This window comes from Psammomys obesus, unplaced genomic scaffold (assembly GCF_907164565.1).
Source record: "Psammomys obesus unplaced genomic scaffold, mPsaObe1.curated_primary_1811, whole genome shotgun sequence".
Taxonomy (NCBI): domain Eukaryota; kingdom Metazoa; phylum Chordata; class Mammalia; order Rodentia; family Muridae; genus Psammomys; species Psammomys obesus.
This window is the reverse complement of record NW_026596149.1, coordinates 10,235,941-10,248,895: the sequence shown is the minus strand read 5'-3', so window position 1 is coordinate 10,248,895 and position 12,955 is coordinate 10,235,941. Positions and strand designations below refer to the sequence as shown.

Here is a 12,955-nt window from a genome sequence, read left to right as displayed (position 1 = left end):
ACACACACACACACACACACACACACACACACACACACACACACACAGGCACATACATTAGTGTTACTTGGCATGCAGAGACAGGAAAAGCTAGGTTCATGCTTCTGGACATAGGAATCCCCAAGCCAGAGCACCTCCAGGCACAAGTCAAAGGGGCAGCCTTTGTTCTTCCCTTTCTTAAAAGGAATAAGAGAAACTTCTGATTACCAAAGAGGCTTAGAGGCGTATGTAGGCCCAGGTGTTATCAGGCTGTGAAGGACTGTCTCCTAAGTCACCTTTCCTTGTCCAGTTGGTCTGTATCTTATGCTAGCATCTCAGAGGCTGGACATTTTCAGCTAGTGTACCAGGCACACCTGCCAGCTTTCGTCCAGGAACCCACAGGTAGCCTGACTCTTTTTGGTGGGTTCTTTCTGTTGACTCACCACTGGCTTGATGGCTGGAAACATCCTCACACTCAGATCTGGGAGGAAGTGTTGGGGGTTGGGGGTAGCCTGTGCCTTCTCAAGACCAGTCAGAAGGATGGCTGTGAGCCCCTGCTACGGGAGTGTGATGCTTTTCTCAAGCTGTCTGCGTGCACTTGCACCCATGAAAGAATGTACACACACCCGGGTGGGCCCTCAGGCCAGCAGAGAATGAGGAGTGGTCAGCTCCCAACTACACAGCATGGCCACTTAGACTCTGGGGTGCGGGCCTCCTGCCTCTGTGTGGCCTCTGTGCCCTCCTTTCCCCGGGGGGAAAGACTGACTTTCTACCATTTCACCCTTCCAATCCATTGCTCTTCGCTGTCAGGGCTGTGGTCTGTAACCCTCAGCACTCGAACTTCTTCCTCTCTGGCCTGAGATAACGTGCGCATTCTTTGACTCTTGCTGACTCCAAAGGGCAGACTAATTGGGACCACCCAGAGTTCATGGACTCTCCGAACTGAGTAAACTTACATGGGAAATGGGAACAATGGGGCTATGATTGATTGAGGCTATAGTTTCCTTCCAATCAGTGGCAACAGCATGGAGAGTAATTAGGGGGCTTACAGGGATTTTTGACAGAGAGGGCAGAGGATGTCTGTGTTTGTGAAAATCAGTTTTGTTTTTTTTTTTTTTTAGATGTGCACTTGTTTCTTCTTTAGTACCTGCCACATGCTTTTCTGCTCACACTTCTCCTGACCTGCTGGTGGAGGCCCATCTAGGTGGGAGAGGATCAGCCTGCCTGCCTTGTGCCCCAGGGCTGACCTCATTCCTTTTGTGAGGAAGAAGAGGCTTTGTACTTTCCACTGCTCCTGTCCCCACCACTGCTCTGAACGTCACTTGTATGCTGGGTGCATGTGCGTGCACACAGGTGTGTGGGAGTGCGTGCACACAGGTGAGAGGCTAACTTGGGTTTTGTAATTCCATCACTGTTTACTTTCTTTCTTTTAGAAAGCTTAATTTATTTATTTATTACTTTTATGTGGGTGTGTGGGTGTGTGGGTGTGCGCCTGGAGCTGCCCTTACAGGTGTTTGCCAGCCACCCTCTGTGGGTGCTGGGAACCAAGCTTAGGTCCTTTAGAAGAAGAGTAAGTACTCTCAGCGGCTGAGCCATTTCTCCAGTCCCCTGCCATATTTCCTGAAACAAGGTTTCTCACTGCCAAGTAGGCTGGGCTGTCTAGATGGCATGCCCAAGGAGTCAGTTTGTCTCTGAAGAGGAGCTGATATGAATATATAGATTGTGTGCCCTTATACATACAGCTAGCTAATCAAGTTTTTACTCTCTTCTATGATCGCCCAATAGAAGTCTTTGTCTAAAGACTATAGGATTGTGCAGGAGTAAAATGAGTTAGAATTTTATTTAAGTATGGCAGCCTCTGTCAACATGTCCATATTCCTTATCTTGGAAAGGCAAATACTTACAGGAGTACCTTAAGCAGTAATTGGCACAGCTACCTGGCCAAAGGTTATACAGTAGATCCTGTTTGCTAAGAACGGATTTTCGTTGTTGTTACTTTCTCTTTGTTTTGTTTTAGTTTTAGTTTTTGAGACAGGGTCTCTCTAGGTAGCATTGGCTGTTTCGAAACTCACAGAGATCCGCTCGCCTCTGTCTCCCTAGTACTGGGATTAAAAGTGTGTGCCACTATGACTGTCAAGAAACGCATAACGAAAAGGAGTATTTTTATTGCCATTTCAAATGTTTGTGTGTTTTTATTGTCAGCTTCAAAATGTCTACCTGTAAAATGTTCACACCTGCAATTTCTGTTGCTGTGAGTGTGCCTAACTGTGACAAAAATTCCTTTTGATGGGTGTGGGGCTCAGAGACTATCCTCAGGTGGCCTATAAGTGCTGCAAGAAATTGGGGAGGACTGCTGGCCTTTGCAAAGCATTAGCCTGGGTCCCTGCCACTCCTCAACAATAAGAGCTGTCCTGTCTCTCTGAGTGAATGGCTCGTTCTCTGCTAGCTGGAATTTCCACAACACCTCCACCTTCCCTGTGCTCAGTTACATGTGTGCCCCGCCAAACCGGGCTTTTGTTTTCTAACCTGAGTTCTGGGGATTGAAGTTAGGTTCTCATGTGTGCATGTGGACATCTTGTCAGCTCACAGGTTCCCAAGGTCAACTACAGCCATATACAGACGCATAAGGTCACTCTCCTACTGGCAAACACAGGAGTTGCTTATTCTTGTTCTGGAATCCATTCTGCTTCGATGGTCCCACCTCCCTCCTGGGACATGTGCTTGACTCTGCCGTCCTTCCCAGCCAATAACCTTCCCCTGACTTATGAGCATTTTAGGAAATCACGCCTGTAATCCTAGAGTTGTGCAGGGTATGCAGACATGGATGTGCACAGAGGAGACTTAGGGATCATTTCCTTAAAGTAGGTTATTGTTTTGTTTCCTAGTGCAAGGGGGTCAGGGCAGCAGAATTTGAGGAACATGGACAGACAGGGAAAGTGAGGGGCAGGTCTCTAAGCTGGCTATTTCTTGTTCCCAGAAAACACTGAGAGGAGAAACAGTGGGAAGACTCGGAGGCAGGTGTGTAGACATTTCCGGCAGGGGAAAGGGGAGGACCCAGGAGTTCTGTGGAATACCCAGGCTGGCATCTGTTTCATGGACTTCCAGCCCGAAGTGCCTCCCATCTCTTTAACTCGGCTTGGTCTTCTGTTTTTCCTGTCTCGTTTCAATTCTTTGTGTCATCCCTTAGACAATTGGGGTCACCCCCACTTACAATGGAACCAAGGGCTGCACATATCCAGGAGGGCGCTTCACCACTCAGTTAAATCCCCAGTCGTAGCTTACTCCTGCCTAAGAATTTGGGCTGATTTTCACTGGACTCTTTTGGTAACAGTATAGTAAGAGGAAAAAAAAAAACTCATCGACCTTGTTCTTTCCTTTATTATAAAACATGTGGGTGCAGACCCAAACTGGAAGGCTGCTGAAAGCAAATACACTTTTACATCAGATGGGTGATATAAAATTGGATTTTGTATTCTCTCTATTTCAGCTTAGAATGTAAAACCGCCCAGATATCATCTTTCACCCTGAATTTATCATCAAGTTCACTTCCTGTTATTGTTACTCCAATACTGGAGAGAAACATTTACTTTCCAGAAGTTTTCATTTAACCTTAATGAAAACCAAACTCACACAGATCTACTTAAAAAATAAAAACAAACATTTTGGTCTGAACACGAATCTGCTTGATTATAAGAACATTGACCTAATAATTTCATACTATTAGCATCTATCTAATTATATCCTTTGGCTGCTCTAGGCATGATCACCAGCATTTGAAATTCAGATGGTGAACTTGGTCTGACCTTCCAGCCCCCACGGGACCCAAGCAGCCTGGAGCTGATTTTGCTGTGCATAGCTGAGAGAGGGCAGTTTTGCATCCTGCTCTTTTGTTTGGGGTCTGTGGGCTCTGGACAGCACTTACGTCTCATCTGTGAATGCTATTCCAAAGTATTCCTTCTCCTTCAGGTTGAAATGAGATGCCACCAGGTCAAGAAGCTCCTTGGCCAAAAGCTTGGGCTGGAAGAGAAGACAAGGGAAAGATTAAGTCATGAGAGACTTCACTAAATCATGCCATCATCTTGGGTTTCTAGCATGTTCTCAGTGTAATATCTGAAAACTCAAGCACACTACATAAACACAAATGACTTTTGTAAAATCCAAAGAGGGGCTTGGATGTGTTTCCGTTGATAGAGTTCTTACCTGGCACGCACAGAGCCCTGTGTTTAATTATTGGCACAGCTTAACACTGGCTGTTGTGATGCATGCCTGTAATCCTACATGAAGCAGAGGCAGGGGGATCTTCAGGATCATCTTCTGCTACATAGCAAGTTTGAGGCTAGCCTGGGCTAAATGAGATACACAGAAAGGGAAGAAGTGAGGGCGAGCGGGAGGGAGGAAGAGTAAGTGAGAAACAAAGACGGAAAGAAACAGACCACTAGGATACTGCTGTAAAACAGCCAAGTCAAAGGCCCCAGGTAACAGATGGAGGCTCTGAAAGGTTGGTTCTGTCAACAAATGGCACTTTTGTTCTTTAATGGGGCAGTCTACCCTGGTGACTTTCCTTCCCCACCTTATGCTGCCCTGGCAGGAAGATGTCTTTTTATTTCCTTGATCTGTTTAGCAAACACAGGCAGACCCCCCTTTTCTTAGAATAAGGTTGCTTTCTGATAAACCCATTGCAATCTGAAAATGTTAAGTGCGAACACTTTTAATATGAACATCAGAGTTTAGCAACACAGTGCTACAGGTGTGAGGTCTAGGGCACCTTGAATGCAATCCAAGACAAAATGGTAAATTTCCTTACCACCATGAGATTTATTTTTGTAACGAAGTTGCAAGTTTCTAGAGCATGGGCTTGGCAGATGACAACCCTGCCTTGCTACATGGAAAAGTTGAACACAGTTGCTACAGTGTGGCTGCTTCTGCCTCCGGGTCACAAGGGTAACTGAGGGCTCTGGATCTCAGCATCCTTAGAGGAGATGATAGCACATAGCCTGATCCAGGGAAAAGATCCAGATGCAAAATTTAAAGGACTATTTTACTGAATGAAGATTGCATTCGTACCATTGTCAAATCCAAAGATCCAGCAGTGAGTCAGTGACTGTGTGTATTTTCTGGGTGGTAGGCGCTTTCCTAAGCACTGTTTACACATCTTTACCCACAAAGTCCTATGAGATTGTCCACTGTGCAGGGCAGACACAGGCTCAAAGATCAGCTGACTCTTTCTACCTCCTCCTGCCTCAATGACCATGAGCTCAGCAGTGAAAACCACTTAGATTCACATGAGTTTGAAGTGATGGTATCACTTTCTCTCCTGGAAATCAGAGATCGATGGGAGACCCCCATCTTGATGAGCCAATGGCATCTAATACTCTCCACTTCCATTCCCACCATACAACCCGAGTGATAGGAAATTCAAGAAACCTTCCTCCATTAGCAGCAAGACACTTACACTGGGAATGCAGAGAGATGCGCACAGCACATCTCAGGGTTTTGCAAATGAATCACAAAAGGTGCTGCAAGTTTGAGTGCTGAGGCTCGATCGAGTACATGCTGTGGGATGCTGCAGGCTCTGCTGCCCATGGTACTCTTTCCTCCCAGAAGATGTTGGTCTGCTTTTAATTTGTGGGTTGTGGCGAGGCAGCATGTTCACTGATCTTATCATGTAGTGGATCATAACTTATCCATCAGAATGACTGGCATCCTTTTCAAAGCAGCCACAGTTTATCCATGATGCTTTCTGTCTCTGGAAGTATTCTGAGATGGGCACTGTGGTATGATATACCTGTAACCTCAACTCTTAGGAGGCTAGGCAGGAGGAATGGGGATTCAAGGCTAGCCTGGACTAAACAACAAGGCCATATATTTATATATATATTTCTGTTTAGGATATTCTTTTTGACTTACCTTGGGAGCATTTGTTAGATTTAGCATCCAGCACTCAGAATGGATTTGTATTTTTTTTGCAAATGTCAAGTCTAGTGGGAGTAGAAAGTCACCTGAGTTAAAATCTGATGAGTGGGGAGCGGGGAGAACTGAGTGGTCTCACTGGGTCAATCTGATATTAGAAAATGAGGTGTGAGGGCTGCAGAGATGGCTCAGCAGTTAAGAGCACTGTTTGCTCTTTCAGAGGTTCTGAGTTCAATTCCCAGCAACCACATGGTGGCGCACAACCATCTATACTGAGATCTGATGCCCTCTTCTGGCATACAGGTATACATGCAGATAGAGCACTCATACATAAAATAAAGAAATAAAAATAAAATCTTAAAAAATAAAAAGAAAATGAGGTGTGACTAAAAAGTACATGCTGTGGGCTCTTGTGGAGTATAATGAGGTAGCTAACCCACTCTTAGAAAGGGCAGTAGTGAGATTTCCCTCTTTGGGAATAAAATTTAAAGCAATCCAAACACCCTTGCTCAGTGTGGTGGTCTGAGTGAGAATCGTTTCCCTATAGGCTGATGGTTTTGAACACTTGGCCCCAGTTGGTAGCATTAATTGGGAAGGTTATGAACTTTTAGTGTGTGGAGACTTGCTGAGGCACATATTACTGGACAAGGGCGTTAAGGTCCCACAGTCATTTCCTGTGCTCGCTCTTTGCTCCTGTGTGTGCATGAAACGTTATCTCTCTGCTTTCAGACTGCCAGGCTAGCCTTCCTCACCATAATGGACAGTACCTCTTGGAACTGTAAGCCCAAATAAACTCTTCTCTAAATTTTTTTTTTTGTCAGAGTATTTTATCACAGCAACAAAAGTAACAAATACAGTTGGAGATGCATTCGTTTATCCAGAAGGAGGAAGGCACTCATTAATTACAGAAATGCTTGGAAGACATGCAAGGTGTGAGATAGGAAGGGAGCTGAGGGAAGTGTGGAGGGCAGGTTAACAGGCATGGAATACTTGTGTCCTTCACCCAGTTAAACCCTTTGAAATGACAGAAATGGACACGCAGAACAACTCCAGGTCACATATATCTGCTTTATAATGCTATGCCTTGCAAAGAATTTTCTGAGGTACAGGTCTGAGAGCTTCTGTACATGATATCATCATCTAAATGACAGACGATTATCTGCCAGTCAAGACTTAGAGGCCACAGACAGCTGTTATTAGTCCCAGCAAAGCTGTAATTCAAAACAAGGTCTGGATACATACAATGGAATATTACTCAGGCTTAAATAGGAACAAAACTCAGATCTGTGCTACATGAATGAATGCTGAAGACACACTAACTGAAAGAAGCCATATAAAAAAAGATGAATGCTATCTCACTTGTATAAGGAACTAAGATAATGTGATTTCACAGGGGTTGCCAGGGATTGGAGAGGATGATGAGCTACTGCTTGGCGGTAACAGAATGTCTGCTTCAGATTCTGACAACATTTTGAAAACAATGGGACTCTTTGATAACACTGCGCATGTAGTTACTGCCCCTGAATTGTATATATACAAAATGGTTAACATGTACATTTTATGTTATGTGTATTCACCCCAATTTACAAAAGAAACAAATGAAAGTCCTAGCTTATCTCAAAGTGGTACTCTTCCTCTGCATCCTGCCTGGGCTGACTTCCCAATGTCCGGGCAAGAGGTGAAGCATCGTGTGGCCTGAAGGACCTGTCTGGGTGAGGGCTGTAACACTGAATCTGAACCAGCACACCATTGCGAACTCATACGCCACCACTGTGCACTTAGCTAATGTGAATCTCCCCCTGGTTTTCAAGCCTCAAAGGTATCAAGACACTTGGCAAACCAGACCTTCTCTGGTGACCTCTGTTACAAGACTCACACACTTGTGGGTAAATATCTTCTGGAACCATCAATTGCTCTTCACGAATAGTATTACAGAGCAAAGGGAAGGAAGTCCCACTTTGGGGTACCCACAACTTAAAAACAGAGGAACCAGGAGGGCTGGGGAGACCTGTCGCCTGTGAAGTACTTGCTTCATATGCCATGAGGATTTGAGTTTAGACTCCAGACAGCAAGTTAGAAAAAGCATATGGGGAGAGTAACCAGCAGGCATTATATACATACATGACACTTATATGTATGACATATATGTTAGTTATGTCAGATAACCAACATTAAAAAAAAAGATTCAGAAGAAGCAATTGGAGTTCAGCAAGGAAAACAGACACCAATATCCTGAGATGCCACTGTACGGAATGAACTAACTACTGTCCTGTTAAACTAGAAAATATTAGTCACAAGAGAATGGAGGGGGGGAAAGCAGGGTTGCTGATGCATGCTTGCAATGTAGGGCTGGGGAGGCAGAGACAGGTAGATCCCTGGGGCTCCAGACCTGCTGGGCTAGACCTGCTCCAAGTCCTTGTGAGACACCATGTCTCAAAAAAAAAATATGGAAGGTGCTCAAGGAGTAACGTGGAAGGTTGATTTCCAGGCTCCATGTTTATACACATAAACACACACAATACAATAAAAATAGAGGAATCAAATCAGTGATGGGGAGACAACAGAAGACTCTAGAAGACATTGAGGTTGTAATTCTTTATTGTAAATCCTCACAGAACCCACACATGTCTTTTAGCTGTCAGGGTGACCAGCAGCAGCCCAGCGTCTGAGAGCTTCCATGGTTAGGAGGCAGAGCAGCACCCGGCACCTGAAGTCTGCTATCCCTCTCCGTGCTTCAGAGACAGTGGGGTCATTTGTTATCACAGTACCACGGAGCATGCTCCGGCGTCAACATCCGGGTTTCCCCAGTGTTGCAGAGGAAGACGATACTCTATGTGGATGTGATGGGGACGGAGGAACTACAGCATTCTGACAGCTCCTTACATTCCCTTGGAGAGAGTTTCCTGGTAAGCAGACGGCTCTTTGGCTGTTACATACTCGGAAGGGATGTTTACAGAATCCGGCTGATTGTAATTTGCCAGTTACTGGTGCTATAAACATTTGTGGATCCTTGCAGGGATCTGGCTGGGAGAGAGGCCAAGAGAGAGCCTTTAGCCCCATGGAGTGTGATGGGACAAACAGGGTAGGGGCCTGAAGGCATTCTGGGCTAAGCAGAATGTGTCCTTGGTGAACTCTGCCAGTTTCTTCAGGCCATGCTGGTAGGGATGCCAGTGAGCCAAAGATGGGCTTTCTCCAGCTTGTAATCAAGTGTATTTTCTCAATGGCTTCTCTTCCCCTTCAACACAAGTGGTTTTCCTGCCTTCCTTGTAAGATTGCCTCCCTTCTCATGCCTGGGTAACAAATTCCCTTGCAAATGCCCCCCTCAGCATGCTTAGCACATTGGAGCCACCGTAGCACTAATTCCAAAACTAAGCTTGGGCACCTGAATGGTGTGAGGGATATGTGTGTGTGTTGGGACAGCATGTCTTTGTTGCTCTGAATTCATCACCCAGACTCATCTGAGGTTATGAGGGTTCTGGCTCCCATAGGGACCTATGGGCACATTCACCATATTTAGTCCTGTGGACTTCCACCACTTCCCTTTCTCTTCCAGGTCAAGGGAGTTGAACACCGTGATCGAAAGAGCATTTTCGCCGGGAAGAGGGCTTAGTTGGTAAAGCCCCTGCCACACAACAATAAGGACCCGAGTTTGGATTGCGGGCACCTGTGTAAAGGCTGGACATGGCATCAGGTACCTCTAACCTCTATGCTGGGGGTGGGGGTAGACATACCCCAGGCTTGCCTTCAGTCAGCTCAGCCAGATCGCAGGGGTCCAGATTCAGTGAGAGATGCTTCCGTACAATTATGGTGGGGAGCAACTGAAGAAGACACTCAGGGTCAACTTCTGGCCTCCGACTGTGTGCACGCACACACAAGCTTGTGCACCTATGCATTTATACATGCGGATGTGCACACACACACACACATATACACACATGCACGCACTGCACCAGCACCCCTCCCCCCACCAGACAGGGCTCTCGGCACTGCCACATAACCATAGTCCTTCTGCAAGTGCTACTATTGTTGACAATACCCATTTTGAACTTGACAGGCACTACTGCAGATGGATAACCTTGAACAAATAAGACCTCTGTCCTCTGTCTTCTCATCTGTCGAAGGAAGGGCTGGAGTCAGTGGCATGAAAGATTCTAGAATATTTATGCTATTAGCAAATCAAACTGTTTCCTCTCCTCCAAGCTACTTAGCTCTCCCAAAGGTTGTGTATGCTCACTCAAAAACTCTCACAAGTTAGTAAATCTTATCTATTAACACATCTCATTAAAAAATACAATCTATCTACATGTAGAAAAATGCAAATAGATCCATACTTATCACCCTGCACAAAACTAAAGTCCAAGTGGATCAAAGACCTCAACATAAAACCAGACACACTAAACCTGATAAACAACAGCCTACAGATTGGGAAAGGATCTTCACCAACCCTATATCTGACAGAAGGTTAATATCCAGAATATATAAAGAACTGAAGAAGTTAAACAGCAAAAAAAAATCAAGAAATCCAATTTAAAAATGGGGTACAGAGCTAAACAGAGAATTCTCAATAGAGGAACATCAAATGGCAAAGAAACACTTAACGAAATGCTCAACATCCTTAGTCGTCAGGGAGATGTAAATCAAAACGACCCTGAGATTTCACCTTACACTCATCAGAATGGCTAAGATCAAAAACTCAAGTGACAACACATGCTGGAGAGGATGTGGAGAAAGGGGAATCCTCCTCCATTGCTGGTGGGAATGTAAACTTGTGCAACCACTTTGAAAATCAATTTGGCACTTTCTCAGACAATAAGGAATAGTGCTACCTCAAGATCCAGCTACACCAATCCTAGGCATATATCCAAAATATGCTCAAGTATACAACAAGGACATTTGTTCAACCATGTTTGTAGCAGCTTTATTCGTAATAGCCAGAATCTGGAAACAACCCAGATGTCCCTCAATGGAGGAATGGATACAGAAATTTTGGTACATTTACACAATGGAATACTACTCAGCAATTAAAAACAAGAAAATAATGAAATTTGCAGGCAAATGGTGGGAACTAGAAAAGATCATCCTCAGTGAGGTATCCCAGAAGCAGAAAGACACACATGGTATATACTCACTTATATGTGGATATTAGACATATGATATAGGATAAACATACTAAGATCTGCACACCTAAGGAAGCTAAGCAAGAAGGAGGACCCTGGGTAAGATGCTCAATCCTCATTCAGAAAGGCAAATGGGAGAGACATTGGGAGAGGGTGAAAACAAGGAACAAGACAGGAGCCTACCACAGAGGGACTCTGAAAGACTCTACACTGCAGGGTATCAAAGCAGATGCTGAGACCCATAGCTAAACTTTGGGCAGAGTGCAGGAAATCTTATGAAAGAAGGGGGAGATAGAAAGACCTGGAGGGGACAGGAGCTCCACAAGGAGAGCAACAGAACCAAAAAATCTGGGCACAAGGGTCTTTTCTGAGACTGATATTCCAACCAAGGCCCATGCATGGAGATAACCTAGACCCCCTGCTCAGATGTAGCCCATGGTAGCTCAGTCTCCAAGTGGGTTCCCTAGTAATGGGAACAGGGGCTGTCTCTGACATGAACTCAGGGGCTGGCTCTTTGGTCACCTCCCCCTGAGTGGGGAGCAGCCTTGCCAGGCCACAGAGGAAGACAAAGCAGCCAGTCCTGATGAGACCTGACAGACTAGGGTCAGATGGAAAGGGAGGAGACCTCCCCTATCAGTGGACTAGGGAAGGGGCATGGAAGGAAAAGAGGGAGGAAAGGCAGGATCAGGAGGGGATCAGGGAGGGGGCTACAGCTGGGATACAAAGTGAATAAATTGTAATAAATAAAAAAATAAAAAAATGCAATCTGGAGCAAGTTGCTTAACCCTACTGCACCTTAGTTTCCTCCTCTGAAAAATGATGATAATGACAGCTGTCATGAGGGTTAAATGAATTCACATAAAACACAGTGTGCGGCATAAAGTGAGTATTACAAACATCTATTATTACTTCAGTTCTTCATCACTGTACTTTTAAAATGTGTACATTATGCACATACGCACACATATTTATATATGAATGTGTATATAAAACCCAGGCCTAAACGCTAGCTGGATCACGAAGACCACACTTTTATAGCAGTCCCAGTTTCCCTAGTCAACTTCACTTCTGCCCAGTTCCCTTTCAAAATCTTTGTACCTACCCAGAGCCCATATTCTCAAGGAAGCCCTTTCTGTAGAATTTTCCACATGTGTCTCATTCTCCCATAGTGTGGTTGCTTTTCTATGTGTGTGTGGGGGCAGGGTTATAGGTGACATAATTTATTGTACCCTGTAATGTCCTGAACAGTGAAGGTAAGTCCATGTGCCATCAACTGGAAACGTCACTTTACATTGCTAGGGAGATAATTAAGGTAGTGTTGGGGGGGTGCATGTGAGAGCCTGTGGGGGGGGGGGGCGCACCTGTAGAGATCAGACGGCCATAGCAAGTGCTGAGGTCAGTCACTCTCCACCTCCGTTTTTGCCTGTTTGCATGTGTGTACCTGCTAACCTGCCCATGCACTCTGCCTGTCAAGGAACTGAGGATCCCAAGATTGAGTGGATGGGTGATGCCTTCTCTTTCTGGCGAGGGAGGGTCAGGGTTCAATCCCTGGGAAGCCTGAGTGGAAGACAACTCTGAGTGGATGAGTGACCAAGGGCATGTCATACCCTCTTCACTCAGCCCTGTCAGTGTTCTTTGGCTGCTCTGATTCTTGGGACGGGGGGCAGGGCAGTGCATGAGGTCATCCTGTGTGCCTTCTGCACAGCAGATTCTGGCAGCTGCCCCTCCCCTGCTACCCTAGGGGCCCTGATGATTAGCCTCTCCAAGGGAGCTCTGTATTCTGTGGCAGGGGCTGCACTGAAGCCACATGCTTTATGCAGGCTGATAAGAGAAACAATAGGGCTTAGGCCCTTTCTCAATATATAGAAAGATATTTCTCCATGGGGAAGAGCCACTCATCTATGTCTCCCCAGCCACGATAAGGTTACAAGTGTGTGCCACCACGCTCC

The 12,955-nt window shown here is 45.5% G+C and overlaps 1 protein-coding gene across 3 annotated transcripts in view; it reads right to left on the bottom strand.

The window, feature by feature from the left end:
* Positions 1-12,955, bottom strand: part of Frmd4a (FERM domain containing 4A) — a 434,715-nt gene that overhangs the window by 133,419 nt on the left and 288,341 nt on the right. For all 3 annotated transcript variants that reach the window (XM_055593785.1, XM_055593784.1, XM_055593786.1), the window contains exon 3: positions 3,902-3,996. In XM_055593785.1, the coding sequence (XP_055449760.1) occupies positions 3,902-3,996 (95 nt within the window). The remainder of the gene's footprint in view (positions 1-3,901; positions 3,997-12,955) is intronic.